Source organism: Thunnus albacares, chromosome 15 (assembly GCF_914725855.1).
Source record: "Thunnus albacares chromosome 15, fThuAlb1.1, whole genome shotgun sequence".
Taxonomy (NCBI): domain Eukaryota; kingdom Metazoa; phylum Chordata; class Actinopteri; order Scombriformes; family Scombridae; genus Thunnus; species Thunnus albacares.
In genome coordinates, this window is record NC_058120.1 from 5,301,782 (window position 1) to 5,320,414 (window position 18,633).

The 18,633-nt window shown below is 41.8% G+C and overlaps 1 protein-coding gene across 3 annotated transcripts in view; it reads left to right on the top strand.

The window, feature by feature from the left end:
- Nucleotides 1–18,633, top strand: part of daam2 (dishevelled associated activator of morphogenesis 2) — a 99,302-nt gene that overhangs the window by 56,615 nt on the left and 24,054 nt on the right. For all 3 annotated transcript variants that reach the window (XM_044374180.1, XM_044374178.1, XM_044374179.1), the window contains exons 5-15: nucleotides 2,190–2,284; nucleotides 11,289–11,622; nucleotides 12,361–12,471; nucleotides 12,805–12,908; nucleotides 13,070–13,136; nucleotides 13,287–13,404; nucleotides 13,516–13,654; nucleotides 16,308–16,366; nucleotides 16,736–16,920; nucleotides 18,007–18,306; nucleotides 18,521–18,628. In XM_044374180.1, coding sequence (XP_044230115.1) covers nucleotides 2,190–2,284; nucleotides 11,289–11,622; nucleotides 12,361–12,471; nucleotides 12,805–12,908; nucleotides 13,070–13,136; nucleotides 13,287–13,404; nucleotides 13,516–13,654; nucleotides 16,308–16,366; nucleotides 16,736–16,920; nucleotides 18,007–18,306; nucleotides 18,521–18,628 — 1,620 coding nt within the window. The remainder of the gene's footprint in view (nucleotides 1–2,189; nucleotides 2,285–11,288; nucleotides 11,623–12,360; nucleotides 12,472–12,804; nucleotides 12,909–13,069; nucleotides 13,137–13,286; nucleotides 13,405–13,515; nucleotides 13,655–16,307; nucleotides 16,367–16,735; nucleotides 16,921–18,006; nucleotides 18,307–18,520; nucleotides 18,629–18,633) is intronic.

Here is an 18,633-nt window from a genome sequence, read left to right on the forward strand (position 1 = left end):
TTAAGTAACTTGTCTGGAAGGATATTTTTATTCTCCATTCCCCTTTTTTGCACAAGCAGTCTCTTGTTCCAGCTCCACTTTAGTAGAGCCTCCCTTATTCACCATAGCTCCAACCAATTTCCTCCCCTTCCTGAATCATTTTTTTTCACTACCACTATCAGTCTTCCATTTTCTCCACCACAGTGCTCCAGACTGCATTTTGACAAGAGAACATTTTAAAGTTTGGAGGTGCTCTGCTCGTCCATGACTTCATGTCTTGGCTCCCAGGCGGGCTCACCAGGGACAGCCCTTCCACAGTAGCTGAGTTATTGGATGAGCTCATTTTCGCTATGCCGCCCGGAGAGATTATTGTACAACCAGCGTCTTGATGTTCATTCATAAAACCGTGTCAGAGTCCTGAGGTTGTTGGTTGGCCACTGAGTTATAATTCAAACGTCCTCGTGACTCTGACAAGAGTTTCTGTAGTCCTGCTGTGTCTAAGCTAGTGTGTTGAGTCTCAGAGATCCCACCTGGACAGGGATGTCTGCCGATAGACGAGAAGAGAAAAGACCTTTAAGGTAGATACGACTATTGATGTGAAGAATCACCCAGAACTCAGCTATCGCTGACTTGCATCTTCACAACCACAAAATTAGAAACTCTGTTGATGAATACTTAAAAGCAAAAACATTTTAGTGAGTGTTGCTGGATGACATGACAGAGCAGTAAAGACCAATTATAGTTTTTATTTTCTAGCTTTATTTGAACAACAGAATAATAGCTAACTTTCAGCTAGCATTTGGTTAGCTTAATTAGGTTTAGTGCCCCTGTCTCACTTTGCCTGGTTGTTTTAGTTAAAATAATGTTGTTTGCCTTCGTTTTTATTGAACAAATACTTTTTTACTTGGCGCATCAGTGACTCACATGGTCCACATTAAGGTTTTGATGAGCTGCAGTCATCACTCACTCAGTTAACAACGCACTGACGACTAGCTTGAAGGCATAGTTCTGGCTCTGGGGGGCACTTCCCATAATAAGGATTTAGAGAAGTACCTTCTGCTGGTTTACCAACTGGCTATAATAGTATCCTTATGTGCATGTTGGCCACAGGTTAGAATGAGCTTACAAATAGCAGATGTAGGAAGGAGCCATTTGGCTAGACTCATTGACATGGTGAACTGGCTCACAGCACGACCATATCATTCACTCTCCCCAACACTTGTTGTGTCCAACTTCCCATTGACTATGAACATATTCGTTTAGAGAAACAGGAGCCAAAGCCTTTACTTCTTGGCACAGGGTGTCTGAACCATCTGGACTTGAGGCTAAGTCGACATGATGGATGTTTTGACTGCACTGTTTCTAGATTAAACACTCACACACTGGACAGACCGGAGCTGTTGTTAGGTAGTCAAACATGGGGTAGCTGCAGTTAGCTGTGTGGATATTATGGCAAGAAAGTCATTTCTTGCCATGGAATATTTGCACCCAACTTTGACCTATCTGCCCTTTTTAAGGGTTGAAAAACAGGGTCACATTTAAGCAAATATCTTTTTCAGGCAAATTAATGGGCAGCCACTTTCACTAGCGTACTCCACTGCTAACACACACACTGTTTGAACCTTAGCACTTGGCAGGGAACTGCCATGGAAAAAGCCTGGAGAGGCTAAACAGAAGCCCTGTGGTCCTGACTAATGGGAGCACAGCAGCCCTTTGATGTCACTGAAGGGAGCCTTTAAGTGATGCAGAAATGCATTAACACTACCACTGGTCTAAGTGTTTTTTTATGATTTGTCCTATTTGTTGTAAGCTTGATTGGAGCTAATTGCCTGCATGACTTATTTTGGCATGTTGTATAGCTTCAAACTGTTCTTTAAAATGAAAAGGGAGAAAATTACACATGATCTGTTTGATTTGTGGTGCCTGACATATGCCTACTAATGAGGCTTTGATTATATGTGCTGTGCTGCAACAGCTAATTGCAACAAACACATTTACTTGTGTAGAGGTGGCATATGTTCCACTGCTGTCTCGCTGCCAAATTAAGATTAACATTCTTGTGATGACCAAGTACAAATAAAGAAAAGCTCTTAATTAAAAGTGAAAAATACAGAATTTATGCCAGAAGGTAACTTGTCCACTGGCACCTGCTAAAGCCAAAAACAATATCAATCAGTTGTTTTTCCATTATTTTCTCACCATTTTTGTAGATGCAGACCCTATTTGCCTTTGATGAGGAGGAAATGGAAATGAGGAACAAGGTGGTGGAAGACCTGAAGACAGCGCTTCGGACTCAGCCAATGAGGTAAGTAAATCTCTCCGTCCATCTAAACCATGACCTCTCCCTCTGCTGCAGACAGCACAGAGCTCTGCATTGCTTGCCTGGCCTCTGTCATGCATTCCTCCTATTTGACTTGTTGATATAACACTACGCATATTTACTACAGTTAATAATGTAACATGCCACAGGAAAGATTTACTTTCTATGAAGTCTGTCTCTTGTCACGGCACACTAAAAGGAGCCTGTTTAATTACTTTTAATTGAAATACAACCAATCAAAGATATTTTTAGATCTCCTAGTTTCTCTTCCCTTGACATGGTCATCAGCAGCTGTTAGACCTCACTCATCGGCCACAAAGAAACATTCAAGGACGTTGGGCAGCCCACTAATACAAACCACCTCCCTGTCCCCGTCAGCAGCTCCTTTGGAGCTGTCCATCAACTTGTGCCAGTTATATGATGCAGTGGTCTGGACCAAAGTGGGGGTGTTGAGTTTTCTCAAGGGGAGCTATGAAGTGACAGACTTAATGTGCAGAGTGACAAAAACTCAGGGCAGTCTTAGTGTCTGGGTCATGTCTGGGTTTTGTGTGTGCATGTGTGTATGTGTGTTTGTAGGCCAAGTGTGTGCATGCATGTTTGTATTTTAATGTGTGCATGTGTGAGTATCCAAACCACTATGACTGGGAATAAAGCAAGTGAGCAGCTCTAAGAGTCTAGACAAAAGGGAGGAAGTTGGCCAGTGAGTAAAAGATGAGTGTTGCTCCTTCTGGTCATTAAAAACCTTACTCCTACATTCTTATTCATGCATAGCTACATTCTCTTGCGATATTTACTGTATACACACAAAGTCACATCAAATCAAAAGTCTAATCAAAAAATGAAGCAAGATATCAGAAGATATAACACAAATGTTCATACTGAGAGAACGTATTGCTTTTGATGATCCTTAATATGTTTGAAATGAATTCTGATAGTCCTTAGTTCATAACTACTTTGGAAAAGGTTCATAGATGACTGTGTCTGTGTGCAGGTATAAGGGATGAATGATTTGATTTCTGTGCTATGTAGAGTAATAAAGAGTTGAGTCTAAACATGTTAGATTTACTGTGGAAGTGGATGATGTTATGGTTAGTGTTTTAGATATATGGAACACTTAAAAAAAAAAAAGAGTATGTTCTTATTAACTATTAATAAAGTTGCAGCAAAAGGTTGTTTTCAAGGATATTTGCTTGAAATCAAGACATCAGCTTTGTTCTCTATAGTAGAGACAGACAGGAAATGTTCGGAGAGTCCCTGACCAGTAGGCTACTGGGACACTCTGAGATTAACTGTGAATATTTAAAGAACGAATAAGGTGATGACAGAGTATACCAAATGTTCTCAGTAAATTAACGATTTACCATTTCATTAAAAAAATATAAAAAAATATGACCCTGTCCTTAAAAGTAATAGCAAAAATCCCATTTGTTCCAGGAACCCCCTTGAGTTGTGTATATATATATATGAGGGAGAAAAATTGGGGACACTCTCATTAATTCTGATTTACCACCACTGCTCTCTGACTCGTTCCAGTCGGGGACAATAAACGTGGCATGTGCGCCCAGTGGAACTGAACTATGAAAACTATTTCAGACGTTCACAGTCAGGAAATAAAACTCTAAAACAGTAGAATCATTTCTTGTGAAAGTCATATGCATAATTCATTGTTTGTCATCACCTAAAATCACAGTAAAGCATGTATGAAGTATCCAGAAAAGGCACATTTAATGACTTTCAGTGATGAAATGGGCCCGTGTAGGTAACGCTTACTCTCTTTTATGGGTAACCCGGATGAAAGCGGTGAGTGCAGAAACTGTATTGAATAATTAAATAACAGAGGAGCAGGAGCAGCACAAGTGTGTGACTGCTTTTCCTTATTTGAGATGACAGTTTTCTGCATGTTGCTCATTTGGTTGCGAATCACTTCAGGATAATTATGCACAATCAAAAAACACGATCAATAAATAATTAGACTTAAGTAAGAACCGAAGACCAAGTAGCAGCAACATTTCTCGGGATTCTGACTTTAATGAGGCGTACAGTAGCTCGCTTTTTCTCAAGCGACTTGTTTTAACATAACGCGGTTTGAACGGTTCAAACTGCAAATATGATCAAAACATTGTTGGGTGGATTTTGACAGAATGTGGTAACAGAGGATAAATATCTAGCGCATTTTCATATAGTTAAGGTGAATACTGAAGTAGTTCCTGACACACTCTGTGTCTCTCTTTTTCACTCATTCACTCTAAACGTTATATTCAAGTGTACCACCTCATCAAAGTCATTATAATGACTCAATCTCCACTATTCAGCCTGTGCTTATGCTGTTAACACGTTGAGTTATTGCTCATTAATACACAGATATTTGAAGTACTGTAGCATTGATGTGGGTAGCAGGTGTGTCCCACAGTATATCAGTGTTCAGGGGAAAGCCTGGCCAGTGCGTTAACATCCCGCCAAGTCTCGCCTTTGTGACAAATGGGTGGCTAAGACAAAAAGATGGCTTTGTGCTTGACAGCTAAGATGTCTGGGGGAACAGTTTGCTTTAATATGGCCATCAGCTTCACTCTTTATGTGTCACATCTGTGTATACTGTATGCTTTTATGGCAGCGTTTTGTGAGACGCGGGTGCCTGTGTCTGTATTCAGCTTTGATTCACGACTGCGTTCGCCTGAAACGGCCCTCCCTCCCTCCTTCGCTGTGGCATTTCAGAGAGGCAGCTGGGTTGTGGCGTGAAGAGGTGCCCTTGTGCCCTCACAGTTCCCTCTGCAGGGCCACAGGACGCAAACACATGGTGGGCATGCGGGGTGCCAGGCAGAGCGCACAAAAGGAGCACATTGTCAGCAAGCCACCCACTGTTGTCACTTTCACTTACAGGGCTGATTATAAGCCATTGAAATTTGCAAGGTGACATGTTTTGGCTGTGCTCTCTGCTGTGCGCGACTGTGGTGGACATGGAGTGTGATACGGACATGGCGACAAAATAATTTGAAGGTGTTCATTTCCTTCGCTGTGCCAACTTCAGCACCATCCCACGAGTTGAAAATGTCTGCTTAGTGTTGACTGTTTCAAACTGTAGTGGTGCCTTTTTTAGCTTGAGACCCCTTAAAGTTATACTTAATTAATCGATAATGAAAATAATTGTTAGTTGCAGCCCTAATTTAATTTATCCCACACACTCAAAGTTAATTTTATCTTTTTTATTGCAGTTTATAGCAATTGCATGGACCTGAGATGTTGCCAGTTCAAGCAAAATGGGATTTAATCTCCTCAGATTGTTTCATTTGAAGGATTTTAAGAGTCCTGAAGAGGTAAAAGTAGGGATGTATCAATCTAATCAGTGTTGGCACAGATCCTGACATTATAAAGTGGATTGAGTATTGACCATGCACTGACAGATGCACATTAAATACAGTTTTTTCAGTTTTTTTTTTCTGTTTCCGCAATCATTCATTGCAGACTGCTGACTGTGATTTATACAGCCAAGAGAATCCCGGTGTTGGATCAGAACTGAGTATTGACAGATAACCCAGAGTTGAGATATCAGAATCCGTATGGGGAGAGTAAAAGTTGGATGGGCGCCTCCCTCCGTAAATCTATCCAGTATTTCTCAAGAAAAAAGCAAGAATTTGAGAAAAGACAGAAGACATCTTTTGGTGTAAGAAAACTATCCTTTCTTTAGTATTCCTTTAATAATCTGGAGACCTCCTGCATTGAAAAGAAAATATACATGTTCATAAATCTCAAACATTAAGTTTGAACAGTTTTGGTGTTGTACCTTGTTGTCTCCTCTGTGTTTTTTCACATTTTCATTGCAGCTGCATGTAAAAAAATAAAGGAGTTAACTTTCTACTTGTAAACGTCCGTATCGTCATTATGCCCTCCCCTTTGAAATCTCAAAAGCATTATGGGTAATGTAGGAAATTATGAGATGGTGCAACAACAATGAAATCACAGCACTTAGAGAACAACTGGGTTGCATCAAGTAAATGACTCCGTAGCTGAGAGGAGACAGCAGGCAGGTCCACTCTCTCTCTGTGAGTGATGCTGTACCTCATTCACTGTTTATCAGAAATTGTTTTTGATAGTTACAATCGTTAAACCACTTTAATGGCCCAGATGTCTTATTTCAAATATAAATGTGATTGATTATAAACAGCCATAAAAAAGGAGACATTTTGAAAATTGGCAGATCATTTCTCTTGTACTCACATTTACAGCTTATCTCATTTTCTCTGGTAGCAGTTATTGCTTTGTTTACCAGCTGTGCAATGGAGCTTGAACCATCATGCTGGCGTTGTGTGTTTACTCACACACACTGCAGAATCTCAACCAAAGTAGGCATGGGAGGGCTAATATTCAAACTGCTAATCGACTGCAGTCAAATCAAATATGCACAGACTATTTCAATTTAGCTTCCAAGTATTTCAATAAACTCTCTCGCAGGGACTCGGCGGTGTTGTAACTACACGGTTACATAAGCGCTGATGTTGATGAGAATAGTGTCTGTGCATTCTTGCATGTAAAACATGACGCTCCTCAGTCATTTCTGTCATTTCCGTGGCGAAATAACTGCAGGAGGACAGGAAATGAAGCTTTCCTGGAGGTCATTGAGGCCATCCTGGCCCAGAATGCACTGCAGTCCCAGGCTCATGTCAGTAGAGCATCGCAAGCCTTTCCAGGACAGCTCTCTGGACATTGTTTCTGCAAAGCTCTTCCAGCAAGAATATTGACTCGAGTCAACTATAGCTGCCCCCACACACACCCCCACCCCCACACCCCCCCTGCTCCTCAGAAGAGCGCCTGTGTCAATAGCCCTTTGGACGATTCGCTACCACCACATGCAAATATTATCCTTCAAAACATTTTGCTGCCGGATCTCTCAAAAGTTCCGCTTAACACAGATTGAACTTTATATCTGTTTGCACATATTACCAAATACATTAGTGGGGGAGCGGAGTATAACACCTTTAAAGAGTCTTGGATGGAACTTTGTTTTTGCTTCTCTCAGAGCGCAGATTTCTCACATCTCGGTACTTACAGTAGCATTTAGGGGGGGAAATGGAGAGAAACAAGAGGCCAGGTGAGTAGATACAGGCAGGTTTAAAGAGGGAAGGAGATTTGTGTTGGAATGGCAATAAACAGACGGAGAGTGGAAGAAAGGGGGGAGGGGGGGTGAAGCACATGGGTTATACTATATGCTGCCCTCTCTTTGATCCCCAATACGTTTGGCTTTATATGTAACATACATGGTCTTTGGTGCTGCTTTAAGCCACATACACACATACAAAGAGCCCAAATTATGTGTATTAGATATTTGATTTGTTTGTGTGTGTGTGTGTGTGTGTGTGGCTTCATCAACAAGTCACATGAGCCATTATGAACACATGGCCTAACCCCACACACACACACACACACACACACACACACACACACACACACACACACATAGACTGCTCCCTGTGGATTTGCAGATAAACCTAGTCCATAACAGCCATTCCCTGCATGTCATGATATACTACACATTACACACGTGCACCTCGTCCAGGGGTTTTATCGTGATCTGTGTATGTGTGTGTGTGTGGGTTTTATGTGTGTTGCCCTTTGTTCAGCCCTCAGTTTAGCACCGTTACACACCGGGCCTCACATCAAGTAAAATTTATTTGAGCGAGAGCCGTAGTGGTATCGTATGACTTTTCACACACCTCAGCACCTCTGAAGAAACACTCCTCGGCGCTTGTCCGCGTTCTGGCCCTTTTATAGTAGAACAAGACGTGTGTGTGTGTGTGTGTGTGCGCGTGTGTATGTGTGTCCTTGTTCCTGGGGGGAAGGTGAGTGGGTGTTTTGAAAGAGATGTTAAGTGTGTGCGAACGTGGTGATTAAATGAAGGACGGAAGAGATGCGGAGAGCACATGACCGCTAGAGTGTGTGTGTGTGGAAGTGTTGCGCTTTGATAAGTTCGTGCGGTTAGGCTTTGAGGCAGGAGTGAACTCTCCACCGACTGTCTGCCATACACGGGTCACTCGCAGTTCAAAAAGGCAGAATGTTGCGCCTGTGCAGCTAAAACCTTGAAAAGTCCAGACTGTTCAAAAGAGAAGTTTTGAGCATCTGGATTAGTTTTCCACTCTGTCTTGCTCATTTAGAGTATTGTCTGCCCTGGTTGAGGGGTTTTACGCTTTTTAGATCAATGCCACTATAGTAAGTCTCTGCACAAATTACATGACCCTAAATGTTTTTTAAAGGCTGCTAAGTGGAAACATTGGCAATCCTTTAATAATGTCAAAAAAAGTTAATATCTCAAAGTTGTATTTAATTCTTAGTCTGCAGCAAACCTAACATTACTTTTGACCCTCCTCTGCCCCGATTCAACACACACTGCACTCATTTTTTTTTTGCTCCACTGTCACTTTTGTTTAGTCTTGTCCAATTCCGAGTTATATTCCTTCACTTCTTCTTCTTTTGTCTGTCTGACAAGAACTTTATGTATGTACGTGTGTGTGTGTGTGTGTGTGTGTGGTTGGCTAGGCCTCGGTATTGTTCGGCTCTGCCTGAGCTCATATCGTATGCAGCAGTTGTCTAGCTCTTGCTGTCTTGAACGCAACCCCGGCGGGTTTTCAAGTATGCAGCGGTTGTTCCAAAAAAGAAAAAAAAGGAAAAAAAAAAAAAAAAAAAAAAAAGGGGGGGCGGGGGGGCCCTGCACGCCACTCGGCTGAGCGTGAATGTCAGCGGATAGGAGAAGACAAGAGGAGACTCCGAAGTCAGAGGAGATGGGATCCATTGATTCAAGTGCTCGCTGAGGAGAAAATGAAAGATGGGGGAGGAGGGGGGAGGGACAGAGAGGAGAGAGGAGAGAGAGAGAGAGAGAGAGAGAGTAGTTGGATGTCAGCTTACTACACGGTTTTGTTGAGAGTACAGAGGATTAAATTTTTGTGTGCGTGCATGCGTCTGTCTTCCCACTTCCCCTATGCATGCGCTAGCACACACTGTAGGGTTATGGGGTGTGTGCTTGTGCTTGTGCTTGTGCGCGTGCGTGTGTGTGTGTGTGTGCGTGTTTCTGGCAAGCTGTCGGCAAACCAGCAGAGCGAAGCGAAGCCTTGAATCCCGTCCACCCTTTTGAACCCAGACTCCAAGAACAACATCTCTCACCCTCTGCTTTCCATACATTCATCACCGGGATGTTCAGCTTAATTTCTCCTCCAGTATGAAATGTCTCTCTCTGAGGTGGCCCTGCAATTCACGGACAGGCGTACCGGCTATTGCTTGCTCCTCTGCCAGCCAAACGCTTGTCACTGATACAAGATATGTAACTTTAACAGTTGGATCAGTTCCGCCTTGCTCTAGCTCCAGTGTCTGTCTTACATCTGAATCAAGCCATATCTAATATATTGGATTTCTTCCTCGCCACCTTGGTGTCGAGCGGAGAGGCCGAGACTGCGGCGTCTGTGCTAAAACAAGAAGCACATTGTCTGCTGAAAGGCTGTGTGTGTGCGCGCGCTCTTCTGTGATTTCAATGCATTGTCAGAGAAGGCCGACTGTATGCATGCATGCATGTAGTATGATCCTCTTGATCTCATCCAGGCGCTGCTGGAGATCAGAGGATTATATATCTTTTGAGAGAATCTGGTCATGCCAGGTAAAGCCTGTGTGTGTGTGTGTGTGCTTATGTATGCATGTATATTTGCTGGAAATCTGGGATTGATTGTGTGTGATGAGAGGAAAGAACCCTCGCCTCAACGTATAGGATAATAATTGGATGATTTACTTTTTTTTTTTGTTTTTTCCACGCCTGCCCGAGCCAAGACAGCAGTGGGAGGGGATGGAACTTGGATTGCGTCCTTTTGACAGTGTCAAAACAATGTATCTGTTACAATGAGTAGCAATAAATCTCCCCTCTCAGCCCCTCTCTCCCTCTTCCCTCATTGTCCCTTTCGCTTTCTGACTCCATCCTTCTTTTCTCCTCCTCTCCTTGTCCTCTTTTCCTCCCTTTGTCTCCTTCTCTCTCCTCCTCTTACAAGCGCTCGTTTGTTTGAAATAATTTATGAGGCCTATCAGGAATCTCAGTGAGTGGGAAGGTCATTTACAATACAGCCCACAGTGCGCTCACTCACTAGCTGTGACATCCCTCAATGTTTACATGTCCTGCCTGTCATTCTAGTGAGTCCGCTTCTCTCCCAGAGAGGTTAATGACTCGCTGCGTTATAATTAGAGCAGCTAATGAGGGTTGTCTGCTAGGAGACTGGCTGAACTTGGGGTGTGAAAGTTTTCACGTGATAATAAGCTGTTCTTGTCCGGCGGCATTTCATGATTTTTCTGCTGATGTGGACTTTTTTCAATCAATACTAGTGGTGGAAAGTAACTAAATACATTCACTTAAGTAATATGCTTATGTATAATTTTAAAGTACTTGGATTCAACTTTAGTCTTTCCATGTTATGCTGCTTTATACTTCAACTACATTTCAGAAGGAAGTATTGTCCTTTTTACTCCGCTACAGCTATTTTACACACAAACATTCAATTGCCTTTTAAAATATGACACATTGTATTTAAAATTAGGTCCAACTTGACCAACTTTTAGTTTTACTGTGATACTTTTGCATACAGTATACTGTAAGACATGCAGGGGTTGTTTTTCTGCATGAGTTGTTTCACTTAAAGTAGATTTTGCTGATACTTTAGATTTAAGCAATGATTTAAATGCTGCTCTTTTACTTGTTATGGAACAGTTTAACAATCTGGTGTTGCTACTTTTACTTTAAAGAATGCATATACATAGGCTTCTATTTTAATAAAAAGGGCCTTGTATATATAATGTATGGTGCTTTGCAGGGTTAATCATGAAGCATCCATGAGCTTGCTGTTCACTCTCTACCATCTGCAGCAATGCTTCTCCTCTCAACTGTATTTTGACACTTTGAGCTGTCCTTTATGCCACTTTACCCTCTATTATACTTGTCTAAATCTGTGTTTTTTCTCTCCTCCTCCTCCAGGTTTGTCACACGCTTCATCGAGCTGGACGGCCTCACTTGCCTCCTCAACTTCCTGCGCAGTATGGACTACGAGACATCAGAAAGTCGCGTCCACACGTCCATCATCGGCTGTATCAAGGCCCTGATGAACAACTCGCAGGGCCGTGCGCACGTCCTGGCCCACCCGCAGAGCATCAACACCATCTCACAGAGCCTGCGGACGGAGAACGTCAAGACCAAAGTGGCGGTGCTAGAGATTCTCGGGGCCGTGTGTCTGGTCCCCGACGGACACAAGAAGGTGCTGCAGGCTATGGCGCACTACCAGAAATACGCTGCTGAGAGGACTCGCTTTCAGGTGAGGGGAAACTCGAGTGATCTTTAACAAAAGCAAACAGCTGCCACGTTCCTTAAATTGTAGGTCATATCTCTTGGTGTTTGCATACTTAAGGAGTCTTTGCTGGAGACATGGGGCAGACAGGGATTATGGGAAAGGGCAGACAAAATATTTCAGAGTAATGCTCAAATAAATCAAGCTGTGGTCATTCTGATAATTTGGGGACTCATGCTGCAGTGCCTCAGACTCTTGGCCTCAGGTTAAGTCAACACTCTGGCCGTATTAAAGGCAGGTGAGGACATCCAGAGTTATGGAGGTCAGGGTATGTGTAGTGCTTTAGCAACTAGTAGGACTGAGTCAACACGCCACATCTCACACGTCCCCCCGGGGCGTGTGGTAAATCATGCCACCTCAGGCTAAGCTAACACCACAGGAGCTGAGTGATTCAGAACTTGAGGCCTTTTAATGTTGGTTTGAGTTATGATTAAGCTGCAGAAATATGTCGGGGGTCAGTGTGAGAGGGAGCGAAGGCTGTGAGAAGTGAGAACAGTGACCTCTGTGTTACAACGGTCCCACCAGTTGTTAGTGTTAGAGCAACTCAGCTTTGCAAATCAAGATTTCCACATCGGTTCAGTGACATGTTCCTTTTACCCCTGACTCGTTGCTACATTATCTGATGATTTAGGCGTTGAAATATATTTTTCGATTCCCATCCAACATACTTGCTGACTAACTCTCCCATCTGTTCTGACTATCTAGACGCTGCTGAATGAGCTGGACAGGAGTACAGGCCGCTACAGAGATGAAGTCAACTTAAAGACTGCTATCATGTCTTTTATCAACGCTGTGCTCAATGCTGGAGCCGGGGAGGTCAGAACCAACACTTATATCCAAAACTAACATAGACACAGTTTTTGGGGAAAGAGGTCATAATTGTTTAATTCTGTATATGTGAGAGTGAAAAAAGTTACAGGATTTTTTTTATTTTACTGTGTGTTGCAACCAGTCAATTATTTAACAAGGTAATTTAACTTTTTTTTGTATTATGATTTACCTTCTGTAATTTGCAAAAATGTCATTCAGAACTACTTAATTATTCAGAAGTATTCCAGATACTCTATATTATTACCCACCTCCCTATTCGGGTTATCTATTAACACCTGTCTCACCTTCCGCTCTCATTGTTTCCTCTTTTATTTCCAGGACAACCTAGAGTTCCGCCTCCACTTAAGGTACGAGTTCCTGATGTTGGGCATCCAGCCGGTCATCGACAAGCTTCGAGAGCATGAGAACGCCACTCTGGATAGGTGAGAGAGAGAGAGAGAGACCTAATGAGCGATGGCGCAATAAAAGAATATCCTCCTCAGTAATTATTCTGGAGTGCAGACGAAGCAAATAATTACACTTCAATCAAAGGTGCAGTAAACGCTTGGTCATCTCAGACTGCTGAATCTGTCCTTCTCCACAGGCATTTGGACTTCTTCGAGATGGTGCGGAATGAAGATGACTCAGAGTTGGCCAAAAGATTTGATATAGTGAGTAATTTAGAATTACCTTTAGACAGCGATTTTGTTGTCACATTAATATCAGTGACTGTACTGCTGTGTCTGTATGACTCAAATGATCAAAAGTCAAGCAGAGCAATGGTCAGATTTAACTGTAATGTGTTTTTTTTTTCTTAATAGACCCATGTAGATACTAAGAGTGCAGGTGCCATGTTTGAGATGGTCAAGAAGAAGCTGAGCCACACAGACGCCTACCCACACCTCCTCTCCATCCTCCAACACTGCCTGCAGATGCCCTGTGAGTAGCTACACAACAAGTCATGTTACCAACATGAATGAACCAAATCAGCACAGCATTTCTTTCTTATTGGGATCACCTTAGCATTTCTGTCTCTGACTCCACATCCAGATAAGCGTGGCGGAGGAAGCCTGCAGCACTGGCAGCTTCTAGACAGGATCCTCCAGCAGATAGTCCTGCAGGACGACAAGGGAGAAGACCCCGACCTGGCCCCTCTGGACAACTTCAATGTTAAGAACATCATTCGCATGTAAGTGAAATCTCGTTATCCTCACTCGAAGCAGAAAATACAGCATGTATGTCATTAACAGCTGTCATACAGTATTAATATTTCCTCTTGTGTCGCATTTATATAAATATACTGTATATACAGTAAAGGTCGGGAATAAATGCCGTCAGATGTTATCAAATGTTTATAAAGCAACTTAGGATAATGCTGATGAAACATTATAATTCATTCATCATATGAGAGAGTTATTTTAAGTACACTGCACTTCCCATGAGTGCTTTCTTTAAAAGCTTCTCCTCATCCTCTGAAGCTGTAAACATGCTCTCATTTCTGGAAAAATCCTTGTGGTTAGTGCATCCAACCAACTAAGATTAAAGACAAGACTGATATCAACATTATGCGCTTTAATGTCAGAATGATGGAGGCATGGTAAGAAGGCAGAGAAGCAGTGAAATATTGTGAGTTATCCATCAGAGCTTTAGTGTAGGGAAACCAGTAATCACATGCGTAATAAGACTTGTGTTTTTTTTTAGCTATTGTGCCAGTGGTCAGAGAGGAGACTGTGATTGAACAGGAAGGTGAGGTGAAGTGAAGATGGCAGCAGGGGGTCGTGGGTAGAATCAGAGGAAGCCATGCTTTGAGCGTGAATTGGCATGAAAGCGGAAGCCGGAGATCAAAAGGAAATTGCTCTAATCGCATTAAGCGGGCAGCCCGGCCAAGTCAGCCATGTTTAGGTGCGGCGAAGCAGTCACTTGGCTTCATGTAGGAGACAACGGGGAGAAGTAATCATTTTATAAAGCAAAACCAAGCATTAGGACTTGGAAGTTTTCTATATGTCATCATGGGCACAGTTTACACTGTCGCAGAGAGAGATTTTTTTTTCCAAATGATCATTGACATTTGCTGGGTTTTGTGGTTTGGGTTTCACTGAATTTTGAAACTAATCTGGACTCGTGCAGAAGCCAAAGACCGCGGCATGTGCTGAGTGTAGGTAGTGTTAAAGGATGGCATTCAGGGCTTTGTCTATACAGTACATTTGGTATGTGTCTCTTCCATCAGTGTCTCCTCCTGATGTGCTGTCATTCTTCTCTTTCACCATCAGTCTTTTCTCCCACTCTCTTCATTTTTGTTATTTGTAAACTGAGCTTCAGGTCAATGATGAATGTGTTTAGTTTGAGCGCTGAAAGCACCATAAAGCATGTAGCGTGGTAAACCTTGGCCCCTGCTAGCTCTTACCCTGTTCACTAATTCAGCCACCATTGTTTGTGCAATCAGCACACTTTTAAGCGTAATTCTTTCCAGTAGTGTACAGAGAGCGAACTTGGACTCTGCATCTAAGCCCAGATATCCATTACTGTCCATTGTGGATCCATCATAGCGGTCAAAACCTATCCCCCGCTTTACATTACTGCCAGAGCCTTGTTGTGTTTCCATAAACTCTCCTAGAGTAAGTTATGCCTGGAAAAGGGATGCATAAACTGCCATTTCCTCATTATTTTGGCTGCGTGCCGGAGGCCCTGACGGTTAACGGGTGAAAACGTATGTCTCGTGCCGTGGCGGCTCAGAGGGGGAGGAAGGGGGATGTTAAAACAACTGTTAAAACAACTGGGAGACAAAGTCATTCATCATATGCGGTCACCATGACGATGGCTCTGACTACTCACACGTGTGCCTGACCCAAAATTAACACTCTTGTACAAATCACATTTTTCCACTGCTGAGTAAAGGTATATTTGACTAGTCAACAATAAAGTGATTGTGTCTTTCTGTGTTAATTGAGCTGAGTTGGATCCGTGGAGCTGTAATTAAAGCTGTACTGACTTTGCAATCAAGTTGAAACAGTTCTGTTCACTAATGCAAGATCTGAAAAGACTTAAATCTGATTAATGACCAATTTGCTTTTAAATTGCCTTGTGGATTTCCTCATGTGAATTGATTACAAGCATTTAAGTGTGAATCATTACCGCAGTGAAGTTACTTTATCCTCGTTGGCAGTCGTACCTCAGTACTTTCTCTGTTCAGCAGTTCCACCTCTCGTGCTCTGTCTTTTTTATTGTTTGTTTATACTGTGTGCAAATCTGTGACACTGAAACGTCTTAAATGTCTATTTTCTCAACTCTAGCCATGGCTACCACCAATGTTCAAGGTTTCATTTTCTGATCTTTTTTCTTCTCAATTAATTCTCAAAACACTGTGATGATCTTTCTGTTTCTCTTTCAGTTTTTTTTTTTTACATCTTACCTCATAGTTTCCCTTTCACCCATGTGAAACTCTCTAATTGTTTCATTATCAAGAACACTCATTTCTCACACATTACCAGATTTTAAATTTATTTCAGAACATCAGAGTAACCCTGTTTGTTTAAAATTCATAACTGAATATAACTGATTCAAGCCCTGCAGGATTTATTTCAGCACTAATATTGTATTATACAGCTTGGAAAGAAAACTGCAACAACCCAGTCAATGCTGGCAATGAATTTGAATCCCTCACAAATGGGAAGTCAACTATTACTGCCAATGATCAGTTTGATCATTAAATTTCCTCAAAATGTCCCGGCTTGACTTAGTTGGACTGCAGTTGACCCTTACCCGCAATCTTTTTGTGCAAGGCTGTGCTCAGTTTACCTGCCTGTTTTTGTGTTGATGCTCATTTTTGTCTGCCTGCTTCACAGGCTGGTCAATGAGAATGAGGTGAAACAGTGGCGAGACCAGGCAGAGAAGTTCAGGAAAGGTAAGACTTGTAAGACTTGTTTGACGCACTGCACTGGAGGAGAAAATGCATCACATTTTCTGAATTCATTTCCATCTCAATGAAATAGTTGTATGTGTGTGTGTGTGTATATGTATATATATATATATATATATATATATATATATATATATATATATATATATATATATATATATATATATATATATATATATATATATATATATATATATATATATATATATATATATATATATATATATATATATATATATGTGTGTGTGTGTGTATTTGCATATAATGTCTATCTGCACTGTGTACCTTTATCTCCAGTTCATGATCTTCATTAACACCATGTGAACAACCTGTGCCTCCCTTGTCTGCTTTTAGATCATGTAGAGCTGCTAGCTAAACTGGAGAGAAAGGAGCGGGAATGTGAGACCAAGACCCAGGAAAAAGAGGATATGATGAAGACTCTGAACAAGATGAAGGATAAACTCCAGCGTGAGGGTGTGGAGCTGCGCTCAGCCAGGGAACAAGTCATGGACCTATCTTCACGCATCAATGACATAGCTGTGAGAAGTGCTACTTTTTATATAATATGGCATATAACATGCTGTATGAGTCAGTGATATGCTGCTCTGTAATCATGTAGCTAATGGCCAAGTGTTTGTATTTTTCTAATGGACATTATTATTGAATTTAAACTATATTAAATTCAATTATTTTTCCCTACAGTTTTCCCAAAGAACAATCAAAGAACAATGTTAAAGGAATGCTCCAGAATTTACAGAAAATATTTTTTGCTTTCCTACTGCAATTCAACAAGATCAATATTAACCTTATTGTATGGGCTTTACCACAGAAATTAGTTCAAAATGTGTTTAGCCTAGCTTAGCACAAACACTAGAGGAAGTCAACACTGTTTTCCAACAAAACCTTACAACCTTACCTAAACCTTTACCTTCCAAACCTGCCATATTACTCATTATAAATGTACATGTATGAAACAGGTAGCAAGAGACATTGTAGCTTGCATAATTTAGCTTACGTTAGCTTACGCATTGATGCTAATTGCTAATCAGCTGGGCCCAGTAACTGAATGCAGCATCTCAGAAGTCCTGTCGTCATTATGAAGTAGCTATGTTTACATTCTTTCAAACCTCAGAACAAAACTCAGGTGATTTTTGGATGTATTGTTGGGTAGTTTGCTAGTTAACAAGATGTAACATGTAAGTAAGACTCTTTTGGGAGTTTTTTGAAGGCCTGTTTTTCCTCATTTTGTGAAAGTTAGCTGTTTCTCCTTGCTCCCAGACTATGTGCTAATTTTGTTGGGTTCTAATACACAGAGATTAAATTGGTATTTATCTTCCTATCTAACTCCTGATAAAACAGCAAACAAGCAGATTTTTCCAAAATTTCAGAGCATTTTTGGTATTTGCCTCCAAGTACTTGTAACTCTGATAACAAGCTTTTAGTTGTTTATTTGGGTTGGGGTTGCACTCCTATTTTTCGATGACATCTTTAGCTTTTGTTCCTTTTAATTATGAATGCATTTATCTTAACTCGGTTTTGACAAAAGCATCCGCCAAATGAATGTAATTTAATGTTATTTAAAACACAATCATTTCAATTTTAATTTCCCATTTCCCCTCCAATAGGGCGGCACTGTGTCTTTCCCGCCTCCTCCTCCTCCTGGCGCCCCAGTGGCTCCACCTCCACCGCCTATGATGGGTGGCTTCCCTCCACCTCCTCCTCCACTACCATTCAGCTGCCCGCCTCCACCGCCACCTCCTCCCCCACCTGGTGCCCCGCCTCCTCCACCAGGAGCCCCTCCCATTTTTGGAGCCCCGCCTCCTCCTATTCCCTCTTCTTTCAGTTCAGCGACCACACTGCGCTCCAAGTCCATCCCTCAGCCTTCACATCCTCTGAAGTCCTTCAACTGGGCTAAACTAGGAGAGGTGAGAGGACGGACAACATCTATCTAAACTAGTCTGCTGCTGTGCAAAAACATTAAAACTTTCTCAACCATATTTAATTTTACCATGATTGTCCTAAACGTATGATCATTATGAAATTTTTATGTCTGATGACAGAACAAGATTTAGAGGCAACACCTGCTATGTTGATTAGTGTTTGAATGTTAATCCCTTCTTTCCCTCTATGCTTTTGCAGAATATGATCAATGGCACCATCTGGAATGACATTGATGACCTGAAAGCTTTCAAGATCCTTGACCTCAAAGACATAGAGAAGATGTTTTCAGCCTATCAGAGACAGCAGGTTTG